Consider the following 13,735-nt stretch of genomic DNA (forward strand, 5'->3'; position numbering starts at 1 on the left):
AATGGCTGATATAAGCCCGGAGCTCCAACATTCCAATGCTTCTTTGTTCACAACTCTGGCTGTGAACAAAGGCTTCAGAGAGCCTGAGGGAATTTCAATCCCCTTGCTTCCTAAAGCCTTTGTTTAATTTGTTAGAGCATTCTGCCCTCTAGTGGCGGAATCTTCTAATAGCCCTTTGTAGATGGGCTTTACCGGCTATTAAAGACCACCTGCCTTGTTAACCACATCGCTGCTGTCCATTTTCCCCTCCTGTGCTGGAAAATGCTTGAGTACATTATTCATGACGAGCTCAGCTCGTCATCAGCACAGCTCCACTGTGCCTCATGACGAGCTGAGCTCGTCATGAGCATGGAAAGGGTTAAAGTCCCTCGCCTTCGGCCTTTAATGCTGCAGCGGGCCTTTAATAGCCAGTATACCCCGCTACGGCAGGCTATAAGGCTATATTATGGACTTATGATCTTGTTTCGAACCGACATGTTTCAGCCTCACTAAAAGGTCCAAAAGATTCTGGGGCTTTCATCAGAGTTGCGAGTGGTACCTCCCTGGATTTTATTTGCAATTGATACACGGCTAAATAGTGCCAACGAAATAAGATACCAAGCAGTAATAATACTTGCCCGAGTATAGCCTTTAGTGCTGTATCGTCCACACTTGTTGGGTATTGTGTATCTTGGTACCGGGGTGCCCTGTAGTCACACTTTCCTCAAGGGTGCTCCCTGGCTATTTGCCTAGCTTTTCTTCGCATCTCATGGCTTGTCACACTGAGCTATTGCACACACCTGGGGTCATTTACCCCCCTATCCTCTATCCCTCTGGTTCGGTTAGGAACACCCTTGTGTTCTTAGGTGGGATACTTTGCTTGGTTAAAAGTGTTTTACTTGGGAGGACGTATCCCCCCTTTCCCCTTCTTCCACCAAGGGCCCTCTCAACCCTCTTCAGCCAACAAGAACCCTTTTCGGATCTTATATATATAACATTTTTAGGAAGTACTTGGCACAGGAGTCACTAATGTTAATGTCAAGGAGTTTTCTGCAGTAAACAAAATCCGCCATACACCTTTTTTCTCTTTATTGTTTGATATATTTATGTACCACAATATATTTTAAAGATACGATTTGCAATATACATCTCATCTTATTTACCACGTTTACACCACACGTACATTGGAAACATCTCCACAGGTCAGCTAGATTCCACAGAATGAGGTTTTCTCTTTGCTGGACCATTTTCAAGCCAACAAATCCTGCCTGCCTTTAAAATGTAAATGGAATTAAACGTATTTTTTAAAAGTGCTTTTTTTCCTTAGAAATGAAACTGATAACGAGTGCTTGCTTGAAATTGACTCCGAAGATGAAGGGATTTTTTTTCCCAACATAGCTTTTATTCTTTCCCATTTAAATGGTGTGTGGATTTTTTTTGTTTTTACTTCTTCAAATTTACCATACATGGTTATGCCTCATGCACATTAACGCACTTATGAGAGTGGCATTTTCCTCGGCAACCTACTGCATTCTAAGAACAAAAAGAAATTGATTAGGGGAAAACAAATGTACATACTTCAAATGGTATTACCCACAATATTAAATGTAACTGTTTAAAAAAAAGGTTCTGAAACTAGAAACTTAACCTCTTGAATGCTCATGACGAGCTGAGCTCTTCATGAGCCACGGCGCTCCGGTGCTCATGACGAGCTCAGCTCGTCATGGCCCGTGGAAGGCTCAGGTGCGGGGAGAATTCCCCCACTGTGCTGAACCTTCCACGGAGCCAATGCACCTGTGCATGAGCACAGGAGCGCCGTAGCTCATGACGAGCTCAGCTCGCCATTAGCATGCGGGAGCTGTGCACGCCCCCCTCCCCCCAAGCACAGCGGGGGATTTACCCCCGCAGTGAAGGGGTTAATCCGAAGGCAACTGGCACCCTAGTAATTTTTACTCGTTATTAAAAAACTAGTAAAATGGGTATTCTGTCTTGTAACGTTTGTTTCCTTGTACTGCAGGGTCTGTGAGAACTACCAAGGGGCATATTATTAAGACAGGCAATATAATTATTGCTGTTTTAGCTGCAGAAAACTGCTGCTAAAACGGCGATAATGGGCTTGATAATATGCTCTATGGAATTCCAATTGAAGCCCATGTTAGATGTCCTTCACATTTAACATGGGCTTCAATTGGAATTCCATAAAGCATATTATCAAGCCCATTATCGCCGTTTTCGCTGCCGTTTTCTGCCGCTAAAACAGCGATAGTTTTATCGCCTGTCTTGATAATATGCCCCCTAGTCCCCTTTTATTAAAAATAGTTGAAATCAAGAGTGATTGTAAAATAAACTAAAATGATTTGTCTGTTCCATTTAGCACCTGTGGATGTGATCATACATGTTATTAGATTGGCACAATTAATATTCAATGGTTTACAAATCTGTGTAATATTTCAGGACTTCATGCGGTATAAAGTAAACTTGAACAGATACCAAATTTGGAGGTTGTTGGTTCGGTATTTGTTAGGATATCATGACCTAATAATATCCTTTAAAACATTAATCAGGAAAGCGCAGCTTGTGGACACCCACTGCCTTTGATTTTCCCACACCCCTGTGGGTGACCAGCAAAGATGGAGTAAATCTTTGTATCGCTTTACAATATAAGCTAAACAGTTGTATGTCTGAGTATCAAGAGTAAAAATATAATCCTACAAAATACTGCAGCCAAAATATTGACCACTACAACATCGTGAAGGGCAGTCTATATAGGTAAGTATAGATTTTGCATGTTTAACTCCACATCAAGGTAATACGAATATATTCATATATACATATACCCATCCCTCGCTCTGCTTGCCGGCTGCTGCCCTGGCAGAACCAGTGCATGCTGGACAGATTGCACATCCCCGTCTATAATCTTCCCAGCCATTCTCATCGAAATACATTATCTGCACTCCCACAGAAATGAAAAGATTTTAATTGGTTAACATGTGGAATTAGCTAAATAAAATCTTTGATTCGTTGTGGAAAATATGTATCTATCTATCTATCTATCTATCTATCTATCTATCTATCTATCTATCTATCTATCTATGAAAAATAAAGGTCTAGATATGGAGTTAAGAATAATAAATCTATACATACCTTTATATTCTTGTTATATTGTTATTGTGGTAGCCCATAAACTAGCTACTTGTTTGCAGGACGATATTTTAAAGATAGTGGGGCATATTATCAAGGGGGTTTATCTCCGCTTTTTTGGCTTTAAAAGCCAAGAAAGCGGAGATAAAATTATCTCCCTATTACCTAGCTGTCGCTAACACCAGTTAGCGACAGCTAGTAGGAGATAGCGTCCATCTTGGGCCCCACTTTGCATGTCAGTGATATTTATCACTAATGACATGCAAAGTGGGTGTGCCAAGATGTTAGCGACTGGAAACAGTCGCTAACATCGCTATCTCCTATTACCAACTTTTGGAGATATTCACGCTAAGCGCGAATATCTCCAAAAGCTAACACCTGCCCTGAGCAGTTCTTAGCCATGTTATCCAATGGGAGGTGGATAACATGGCTAAGAGCATTAGATCGGTAATGCATGAATATCGCTGACTTTTCAGCGATATTCATGCATTGCGGCCAATTTTTATCGCATTTGCGATAAACCTTGGTAATACCAAGCGATATCGCTATTGCTTGGTAATATGCCCCAGTGTTCTGCTACAAAAACCTGCTAAGAGTTTGGTGTACATTCGATAAAACAAGCCAACATGCCTTTAAAAATAACCTTTGAGATTCAATTTTCTAAGTTACCTTAACTGGGGAATCACAGCACCCAAATCTCTAATGGTCTAATAAGAGCTATCATCACCTCCACAGGATCTGTTTTTACCTAGAAAGCACATGTCGTTAAATTTCCACATTGGATGACTGTCAGATTATCATGACCAATCACAGATGTATATTAGTGTCCATTTAGATGTAGAATGCATTTTTGTGCCTTTATGTAACCCTCTTCTTTTCCTTTTCTCCCTTTCCATTGGTCTTTCATTCCTGATCATTCTTCTGTGTTGGTACTAAAAGCCTCTATTAGGCCCTCAATCGAATGGATGAAGCCAGAAACACTGCAGATGCCACCTATAACAAAGATGGAGACATCAAAAAAGACATGATGCCACATGAGCTTCCGCCACATAAGTTTGAGGTGGAAAAGGCTTGGGAGCAAGAAACAGAGGCCAGCTCCAGTGAGACTGCCAGTGAGGCCCATAAGAAGAGCAAAATGAGGGACATAAATGGCCATCAATAAGGTAAGAACCACCAGGGCACATCTGAGGCCTAGTCCCCAGGATTTCAACCTTCCATCACCACCGTAGCAGTTCGGAAAAACGGATCTTCCTCCTTCCTGGAAGAGGGACCGCTCCAATACTTCCACAGCTGCGAAGAATGGCAAAGGGTAGGAGAGTAGGGCTTTGGAAACCAGGAAAAGGTTCACCACAGCCCTTATGGTGGAGGGCAAGTTGTCTGTGATGACCTCCTTTGTTTCATCTGCCCAGGTTAAGTAGGCGACTAGTGCGAAGAGACCCTTGAGGATACAGGCTGCAATGTGGGTCCAGTTCATCATGCATGTGAACTCCTTTGGCTGGCTCATGTTACCCTCAAGGGATGGCAGAAAAATTTGGGACGTGTAGCTGAAAACGATGATGCCAATGGAAATAGGAAACTTCTTGACATCGATGTAGAACTTGACCTTATCCCAGGCCCAGTCGCGTGCCCTGGAGAGGCAGTAAGCAATCACCAAGATGTTGATGACAAAGTGGGCCAGGGTGCAGAGCAAGCTGAACTTCGAAACTGCCTTGAGGTTCTTCAGGAAGGCGCACGGCAGAAGGGCTGCCGTAGCGATGATGGACCAAGACTTCTGCGAGATGGGCAGGTTCGGGAAGCTATTGTACATCAGGTTGCCACTGACTACCACATACAGGATGCACGTCATTACAAGTTCAATTATCTGGGCCACATTTACAATCCTACCCCCAAGTTTCGGGAACCTGGGGGCACAGCAAGCATTGGCAATATCCACATAGGAGTCCCTGACGCGCACTGTTTCCCCATCTTCATTTTCTTCATAGAGGCAGTTAATCAGAATTTTTCCGGTGTAACAGCAAACCACTGCAGCAAATATAATTAAAAACAGTCCTAGATATCCCCCATGGAGGATGGCATAGGGGAGCCCGAGGACAAACATTCCCTGGAAAAAAGCAGAGCAGACATGGGGTTAAGTGCCAATAAATAGTAATAGATCCGTTATATGTATACAATGTATGTCTGCATGTATTGTATTTATGAACAGAAAGCATAGGCACAAATCAACATACCACAGTACATGATAACGTTTTAGAATACAGGAATAGTGTGGCAACTAGGGTTGGAGTAAGAAAGAAGAGGTAGATGGTATAGCTAGGTCTAGAGTGGAATAGATGGGTTTTGAGGAAGGAAGGAAGTATAGCAGGAGTGTGGACTGAAGGGAAGTGGTGCGTTTCATGGATATTAGCCAGGATGGGCCATGAGGTACAAGGTGTTGCTTGAAGAGAAAATTTAGTATTTGAATATAATAGATGTTTACTTTTTTATTCAATGCAATGATCTGCATTATTAGGATAAACGCTCACTAATTCAGCATATTAGCCCAGTATGCAAATCAAGAGGTCCTTCTGTACAGCTTTCGAACTCTCAAGCCACATTTCTATAGCTACTTAAGGCAAATAACTGCGAAAATACTACCAGGAGGTGGAACCCTGAAATGCTTTCCATGTTGCTGGGACAAGTCCACCATTTTGACATATGTACATCTTAAAGCCTGCCACAGCCTTTTCCTCGCCATCTTTCTTTACAACTGCAGATGTTGCTTGCGTTCCTGCCGGGGACTTTTAAGACATTAACAAAGTTGACAATTTCCCAGGGCCACCATCTTCCAAGAGGGTCCCTAGGTAAGTGATTTTACTCTGGATATTAAACCTATTTCTCAACCTCTTCTGTCTGCATACCTCTACCTCAGAGGTAAGCTCTCTCCATCAAGTGACATTATAAGGATTTTGGGACTCTACCAAAAACATATTTTAGCTGTTTTTCTTTGACCTGGTTTCTGAAAAAATAAAGTTCTGCAGTTCAATATTGTGTGATATCTCATAGGCTTGAAAGAGCAGAAAACGTACAATAAAGTTCAAAGTTACTCCAAAAAAGGGACCCCAAAATGTGTCGTATCTGGCGTCCCAAAAATCCTTAATATCATACTGATTTCCCCAGATTGTCAGTTACAGGTCGTGTTAAGAGCATATAGTCACTTTTGGACACTCCCTATTCCTAATATTAGTTTTCTGACTAATATAGTATTCAAATAGACTCTTATCTGTAAAATCACACATAATAAAAATTACATTGCCCTCTTCATATGCCATACAATGGTTTTAAGAAAAGGTTTATTTTAACATTTTAGATGTTAAATCCCTGTAGGAGCATCATCTTAATATGATAACAAGCATGAAGGTGATTATAATAATACTGTTCATTATTACCCTGGTAAATACATATTTACTTTTATTGTGTAATTGTATTGTTTTTCTGTGTTACTATATTGATATGCAGTGTTGTAGTATTATATTGTGGTGTTTTATGATGTGTTATATCTGTGCTGCTGTGATGATATATGATATTGTACTTTGGTGTTCTGGTTAGTTGTGTGTATGTGTTTGCATTTTAGTGACACAGAGATTGCTGTTGTTCAGTTGTGCTCTTTGCATGTCTTAGCGTACTGCTATTGCATAGTTACACTTTATGTAAGATGTGAGGTTTGTCTTGTGTGTTGTATGTGCTGTGCTGTTAATGTGGAATTGTCTTATGTTAGTGTTATGTTGCTGTTTGGGCTTCTTTTAATTCCTAAGTGTTTTATCTCTCTCTCTCTCTCTCTCTCTATATATATATATATATATATATATATATATATATATATATATATATATATATATATATATATATATATATATATATATATATATATATATATATATATATATATATATATAAGAGTTCCTCCTCAGCTCGCTCTGCGCTCGCAGACACCGCCTCCACGCCAGCAAAAATGAAGACCGGACCATCAAAGTCAGCAAAATGATGTTTTTATTCAACAGAACCAGTGACTCATTGTTTGGAATAATTATGCTTTTTTTATACTTGCAGTGATGCTGACACCGTCCCCTGGTGGTGTCCACCATAATCACGTGATCAACAATAAATAGTGAAGAAATACTATCGCTGGTATCATTTTTCGTTTGCTGACAATGCAAAATATGAAATACGATTACTGGTTAAATCCAGAAAATAGTTCAATTAAATTTGATAACTACCAGATCTAATATCTTGAAACATATTTCTATATTGCCAAATTAAGTTTCAACTGACATGTGTAGTCATAATCTGTGCAAACATGCAAATATCTTATATAGCAGCGAAAGTTAAAGTGCAATAATTGTATAAAAAAGTGCATGAGTGAAAAAAGAGATATAGTAAAGTGCAAAAATCGCGGGAACATACCATACTACCATAAGAGCAGAGATACACAATATATATATACTAGCTTACCCGTCGCACGTTGCTGCGATCTCAGAAGAAAGGAAATTTAAGGAAACTTGTTATGATAACATTTAAATTACATTGTGTCATTTTTATTGAAACTTATTCATTTTAATATGGAAAACATTTTAAAGTGTTGTTTTAATTCTGTTTATTTATTCGAGTGCTTGTGGATACACAGTATTTTTTGTTTTTCTGTCTGGTGCGTACACGAATAAAGCAGAAGGTTTTCTGACGGGTGAGCTGGCCACATACAGTTGTCCATGTGAGAAGCACGGATTCTCCAAATCTAGTCCACACACTTGCAGCGATTGTCCTTGTGCTTTGTTGATGGTCATTGCAAAAGCGAGTCGCACCGGAAACTGTAAACATTCAGTATTGGAAAGATTAAGAGGGCCCTGGGGGGCCAAGGGGCCGATATTTAACCATTTTTTTTTTTTTTGCCAGAAACCTTCGCGGGAGTGTACTCAACAACTTCCCAAAGTTTCATGCCGATCGGATGAATGGTGTAGTAATGCATAAAGGACAAACAGACATACTTTCGTTTTTATACATATATATATATATATATATATATATATATATATATATATATATATATATATATATATATATATATATATATATATATATATATATATATATATATATATATATATATATATATATATATATATATCCATGTTTACAAAGGCCCAAAAGCTTTTAAGGAAGCAGCATCTGCATTCCAGTAGCATTCATGGCGCCTGACGCGTTTCAAGGCTCCTGCCTTTCTTCAGAGGCGACTTACAGATTGTGAGTGTTTTCCAGAGTAGATTTAATACCCAGCTTTTGGGCCTTTGTAAACATAATTAACACGGCAGCCCCTGTCGTGTAGGAATGCACCATCATGAAGGAGAGAGGCTGCTGGTGGGAACTGTGTCCACGCCTTTTACAGCACAGCAAGTGGAAGGAAAAAATGATCAGCTCTGCACTCTGTGTCCTACTGAGGAAAATAATGGATTTTAAATGTGTGGAGTTTCGAACAGAACCTACCCAAGGGAATGACTGGTACTAAATTGGACCACCTATTCCAGCATGCTTTGAAATGAAAAATGCACTGACCAAGGTAATTGATTGCAACTGGGTATGTATATGTCTTTTGCCAATATCATTGGTGTCGTTTGATGAATCTTTGCAAAATTTCCAAAACTAATGGAGCGGTCAACTGCTGTATTGAAAGTTTTGGGGTGATTCATCAAGCAGGGGCAGAGAAAAAGAAGGTTCCTAAAACGTGTTTCTCCATGTTAATTTTCGTAGGAAACTGTTAACGCTGCTACAGCCCGAACTGCTGAACAGAATTACACCAAATTTGGCAAAAACGCAGCTCTTGGTCCAGAGTGCACTCTTTTTGTTAAATGGTGTAAACCCATTCAGTAGTTCCTGAGAAATGTAAAGATTTCTCATAAATACATCTGTGGCCACGGTGGATCTGCAAACCCTTCCGATCTCGTGCCTGGGATCTGATTGGGTGCCAACACTTCATACTAGGAAGTATGGGCAGCCATCTTGTGACTCGGTTAAACCAAGTCACAATAAAAAAAAGGTGAAACAACAATAAAAGGGGGCAGGGTAGAAACTCCTTGACCCCCCTAGGCTTGTTCAGAAGTTCCCACAGGGACCCCAAGGGCCAAAAAAAGTATTTTATTTTTAAATGTTGTTGAGCACCAGAAGCTGCTCTGCAGAGAGGTGTAAAAAGGGGCGTGGCCTTGGAACACCTCTCTGCAACGCAGCTCTGTGGCGCATACTGGAGGTACCTGGTGGGATAGTTGGCCCCCAAGGACCCTCAGGATTCAAGGGAACTTAATCCCCCAATTTACCACATGCCAGGGGGCACATTTGCACACTTATTTTGTTAGGTTCCGCCCCTCCCTCCCTGCACAATTGTTCAAACGCACCCCTTGGCGCATTGTAAATTGGGGGATTAATTCCCCCTGAGTCCTGAGGGACCTTGAGGGCCAACTAGCCCACCAGGTACCTCCAGTAAGCGCCACAGAGCTGCGTTGCACAGAGGTGTGAAAAGGGGCATGGCCTCAGAACACCTCTCTGCAACGCAGCTTCTTGGCGCACACTGGAGGTATCTGGTGGCTAGTTGGCACCCAGGGACCCTCAGTATTGAAGGAGAATTAATTCCCCAACCCACAACGCGCCAGGAGGCGCATTTGCTGAGTGATGCAGGGACGGGGCTGGGCCTCCTGCGTGATGCTGGCTTTTTAAAAATGTTATTGTATTAGAAAGGGGGTTGTGTGGGCACGTCTTTTACATTATTTGGGGCCTGGGGACCCCATACCCCAGGGCCTGCCCCGTTTCTTACAAAAAAATGGGAAGGGGGCTGCGTGGCAACTCTCCCGAGGCCAATTTTGGCCCCGGTGTATGGCCAAATATTCTTTTTTAAATGTTTACGGAGGGGGCTGCGTGGCCCCCCTCCTGAGGCCTCTATAGGCCCCGGGGCGAGCCTTTTAAAAAAATATATTTAATTTTATTGAGGGAGGGGGGCCGCATGGCCCCCCTCCCGAGCCTGTTCTGGCCCTGGGGACCCATCCCTTGGGACCGGCCCTTTTTGTTGGGGACCATGGGGAGAGCCCAATCCCCGCATCCTGTGGGAGCCGGCATTGCTTTTGAGCAAGGGGAGCTGCTGACATGAAGCTCCCCTTAGTCAAAAGCAATTCCGCTTTGCTTCCTTGAAGGGAGAGCAAGTTTCCCTGCTTTCGCTTTACGCAAGCAACGCTGCGTTTGCTATGGCAGAACGGGAGCCATGCTCCTGCCCTGCCGTAGCAAACAGCAGTGTCCCGGGGGTGGGCACCACAGGACACTGCAGGAGCCAGCCCTGGGGAGGTTGTGGTCCCCAGGGCCCAGTGGTCCATAACAGACCCCCACATTTAAATAAAGATTGCCCAGGGGAGGGGGGGGGTCCCTGGGGCTGCGGGGGGCCATCTGCCCCAGAAAACAAATCAAAAATCCACGGGGAGGTGGCGGACCACGCATTCTTATATATAAAAGCCCCCGGGAAGTAGTGGTCCTCTGGGCTGCGGGGGAGTCGCGTGCCCCCTATCACATCATTAGCATGGTCCCGGGGAGGTGTCGATCCCAGGAGATGCAGGGGCCCCAGAGGGCCCCGCTATTACTTTTTGTCAATGCCCCCGGGACCTGGCCCACCCGGGGGCCTCATTTAAATGAAGCGTGGGAGCCTGCGCTATAATTTTTTTCTGGCGGGATTCGCAACCCCAACGCGGATTCAGCTGAAATAAAAAAAAATGCTTTTTTGGGCCCTGGAGGTCCTTGTCGGACCCCCTGAGCAGGCCTAGGTGGTCAGGGTGCTTCTACCCTGCCCCGTTTTCTTGTTTTTTATCTTTGTTTTACTGTTTTCTTCTGACTGTTCTACCGAGCCACAAGATGGCTGCCAACAGTTCCTGGTTTGGAGTGTTGGCAGCCAATCAGGGTGAAGCTCATGCCCAGGAGGGTACGCAAACCCACCGTGCCTACAGATATTGAAACTTTTTTTTTATTTCTCAGCAACTACTGAACGGATTTACACCATTTAAAAAAAAGGGCTCTTTCTGAACCAAGACCTACCTTTTTGGCAAATTTGGTGCAATTCTGTCCGGGCTGCAGCTTTCTCTAAAGTTTCCTATAGAAATTTACATGGGGAAAACGCGTTTTGTGACCCCCTTTTTTCTCAGCTCTCCCCGTCGAATCACCCCAAAACTTTTAAGACAGGAGCTGACCAGAGCGGGCAACTACCTTTGAAAATGTTGTGAAGATTCGTCACTAGGTGCCAAAGTTATTGGGAAAAGAAAAAACACTTTTTGAATAGAAACGAGGTCCTAACTATAACTACCTACTGGTGACTGCTAGTTGGTAATATGTGTGTGTATATATATTTTAGACTTTGCTGTAGAAATGGCAAAAGACTTTGTCCTTTTCTATCTCGGCGTGGATGCCACTGCGCTAATCCTATGCTTAAAGACTTTGATAGAAATCTAGTGTGTCGCTGGTGTTGAGAGTGCTCTATACAGGAGCTGCTTTCCATCTAAACCTGAGAACTACCCAGAGCTCTCTCCTTCTTTTTTGCTTAATTTATTCGTCACTCTATGCCTGAAAATGTATTTTTTTTACTTACTACTGGGTGCTCCCTTGTGTTTGGACAAAGCTATACCTCTCTGAAGAGCTCTTATTAGATCGAAACACTGTGTCAGGGGTTGCTTTTACTCATTTCAGGTTGGCTTGATTGGTATTTTACCATTTCAAAGCTGTAATGCTGTGCCTGGAGTGGTAAATGGCTTTTGTCATTTTACAGCTCAGCAAGGACAGCACTGTGCTAGTCCTATGCTTAAAGACTTTGCTGTAGAAACTGCAAAAGACTTTGTCGTTTTCTATCTCGGCGTTAATGGCACTGTGCTAATCCTATGCTTAAAGACTTTGATTGAAATGCAAACATTTGAGGTGAGCAGATCTAGAGTGTCGCTGGTGTTGAGAGTGCTCTATACAGGATCTGCTTTCCACCTAAACCTGAGAACTACTGAGAGTACTCTCCTTCTTTTTTGCATATATATATACATATATATATATATATATATATATATATATATATATATATATATATATATATATATATATATATATATATATATATATACAAAAACATCCTTTCAAAGAAAAGATCAGAGGCCTGAGGGGAGTTCAGGGTAGGTAACCCGTTTATTTCTTCAATCCCAGCAGCGGCAGATGCATTTCGGCACACTCGCCTTCTTCGGTGCCCTGTGCTGTGAAGAGTCTCTCCCTAATGAGCTCCTCCTGGACAAAATAGTTACCAGCACAAATGTCTCCTCCACCTGCAAATGTTCTTCCACCAATAGGAGTTCGAATCCAGTCCAGCGAACTTCAAATCCCAGCAGGCACTGTCCCGGCACTGCAGAGCAGGTGGTGTATGGGAGAGGGATCAACTGTAGGTTAGTGCCGGCACCAGGTGAGTCGGGTAGATCATAGACCAAGGAAAAGGGCGGGAGACCACCCCGAGTCCCCTGTGTCCGCAGCTCCAGTCCCAACAGTCACACACGCATAGGGGCAGTCAAATGTGAGACTTACAGCCCCCTCGAGATAAAATATCTCAGTCCATCCATTGTGTCCTGGAGTTTCTGGCGGACATCGGAATATACTGATTCCTCAGTTGTGATGTCGCTGCAAGCAGCAGATTGCCGTTTTTATTCCGTGTCACTTGTTGCCGCGTGGCCCTCTGTTTTGCGCATTCCGCAGGTGCAACATTGTATCCAAAAACATCCTTTCAAAGAAAAGATCAGAGGCCTGAGGGGAGTTCAGGGTACGTAACCCGTTTATTTCTTCAATCCCAGCAGCGGCAGATGCATTTCGGCACACTCGCCTTCTTCGGTGCCCTGTGCTGTGAAGAGTCTCTCCCTAATGAGCTCCTCCTGGACAAAATAGTTACCAGCACAAATGTCTCCTCCCCCTGCAAATGTTCTTCCACCAATAGGAGTTCGAATCCAGTCCAGCGAACTTCAAATCCCAGCAGGCACTGTCCCGGCACTGCAGAGCAGGTGGTGTATGGGAGAGGGATCAACTGTAGGTTAGTGCCGGCACCAGGTGAGTCGGGTAGATCATAGACCAAGGAAAAGGGCGGGAGACCACCCCGAGTCCCCTGTGTCCGCAGCGCCAGTCCCAACAGTCACACACGCATAGGGGCAGTCAAATGTGAGACTTACAGCCCCCTCGAGATAAAATATCTCAGTCCATCCATGGTGTCCTGTAGTTTCTGGCAGACATCGGAATATACTGATTCCTCAGTTGTGATGTCGCTGCAAGCAGCAGATTGCCGTTTTTATTCCGTGTCACTTGTTGCCGCGTGGCCCTCTGTTATGCGCATTCGGCAGGCGCAACATTGGATCCAAAAACATCCTTTCAAAGAAAAGATCAGAGGCCTGAGGGGAGTTCAGGGTAGGTAACCCGTTTATTTCTTCAATCCCAGCAGCGGCAGATGCATTTCGGCACACTCGCCTTCTTCGGTGCCCTGTGCTGTGAAGAGTCTCTCCCTAATGAGCTCCTCCTGGACAAAATAGTTACCAGCACAAATGTCTCCTCCCCC

General features: G+C 43.2%; 1 protein-coding gene across 2 annotated transcripts in view; it reads right to left on the reverse strand.

Annotated features, from left to right (window-relative positions):
* Window positions 1–3,654: 3,654 nt before the first annotated feature.
* The window catches only part of SLC32A1 (solute carrier family 32 member 1), a 57,626-nt gene continuing 47,545 nt past the window's right edge, over window positions 3,655–13,735 (reverse strand). For both annotated transcript variants that reach the window (XM_086932259.1, XM_086932258.1), the window contains exon 3: window positions 3,655–5,221. In XM_086932259.1, coding sequence (XP_086788385.1) covers window positions 4,034–5,221 — 1,188 coding nt within the window. In that variant the 3' untranslated portion in view covers window positions 3,655–4,033. The remainder of the gene's footprint in view (window positions 5,222–13,735) is intronic.

Source organism: Lissotriton vulgaris, chromosome 7 (genome assembly GCF_964263255.1).
Source record: "Lissotriton vulgaris chromosome 7, aLisVul1.2, whole genome shotgun sequence".
In the NCBI taxonomy this organism is placed as follows: Eukaryota; Metazoa; Chordata; class Amphibia; order Caudata; family Salamandridae; genus Lissotriton; species Lissotriton vulgaris.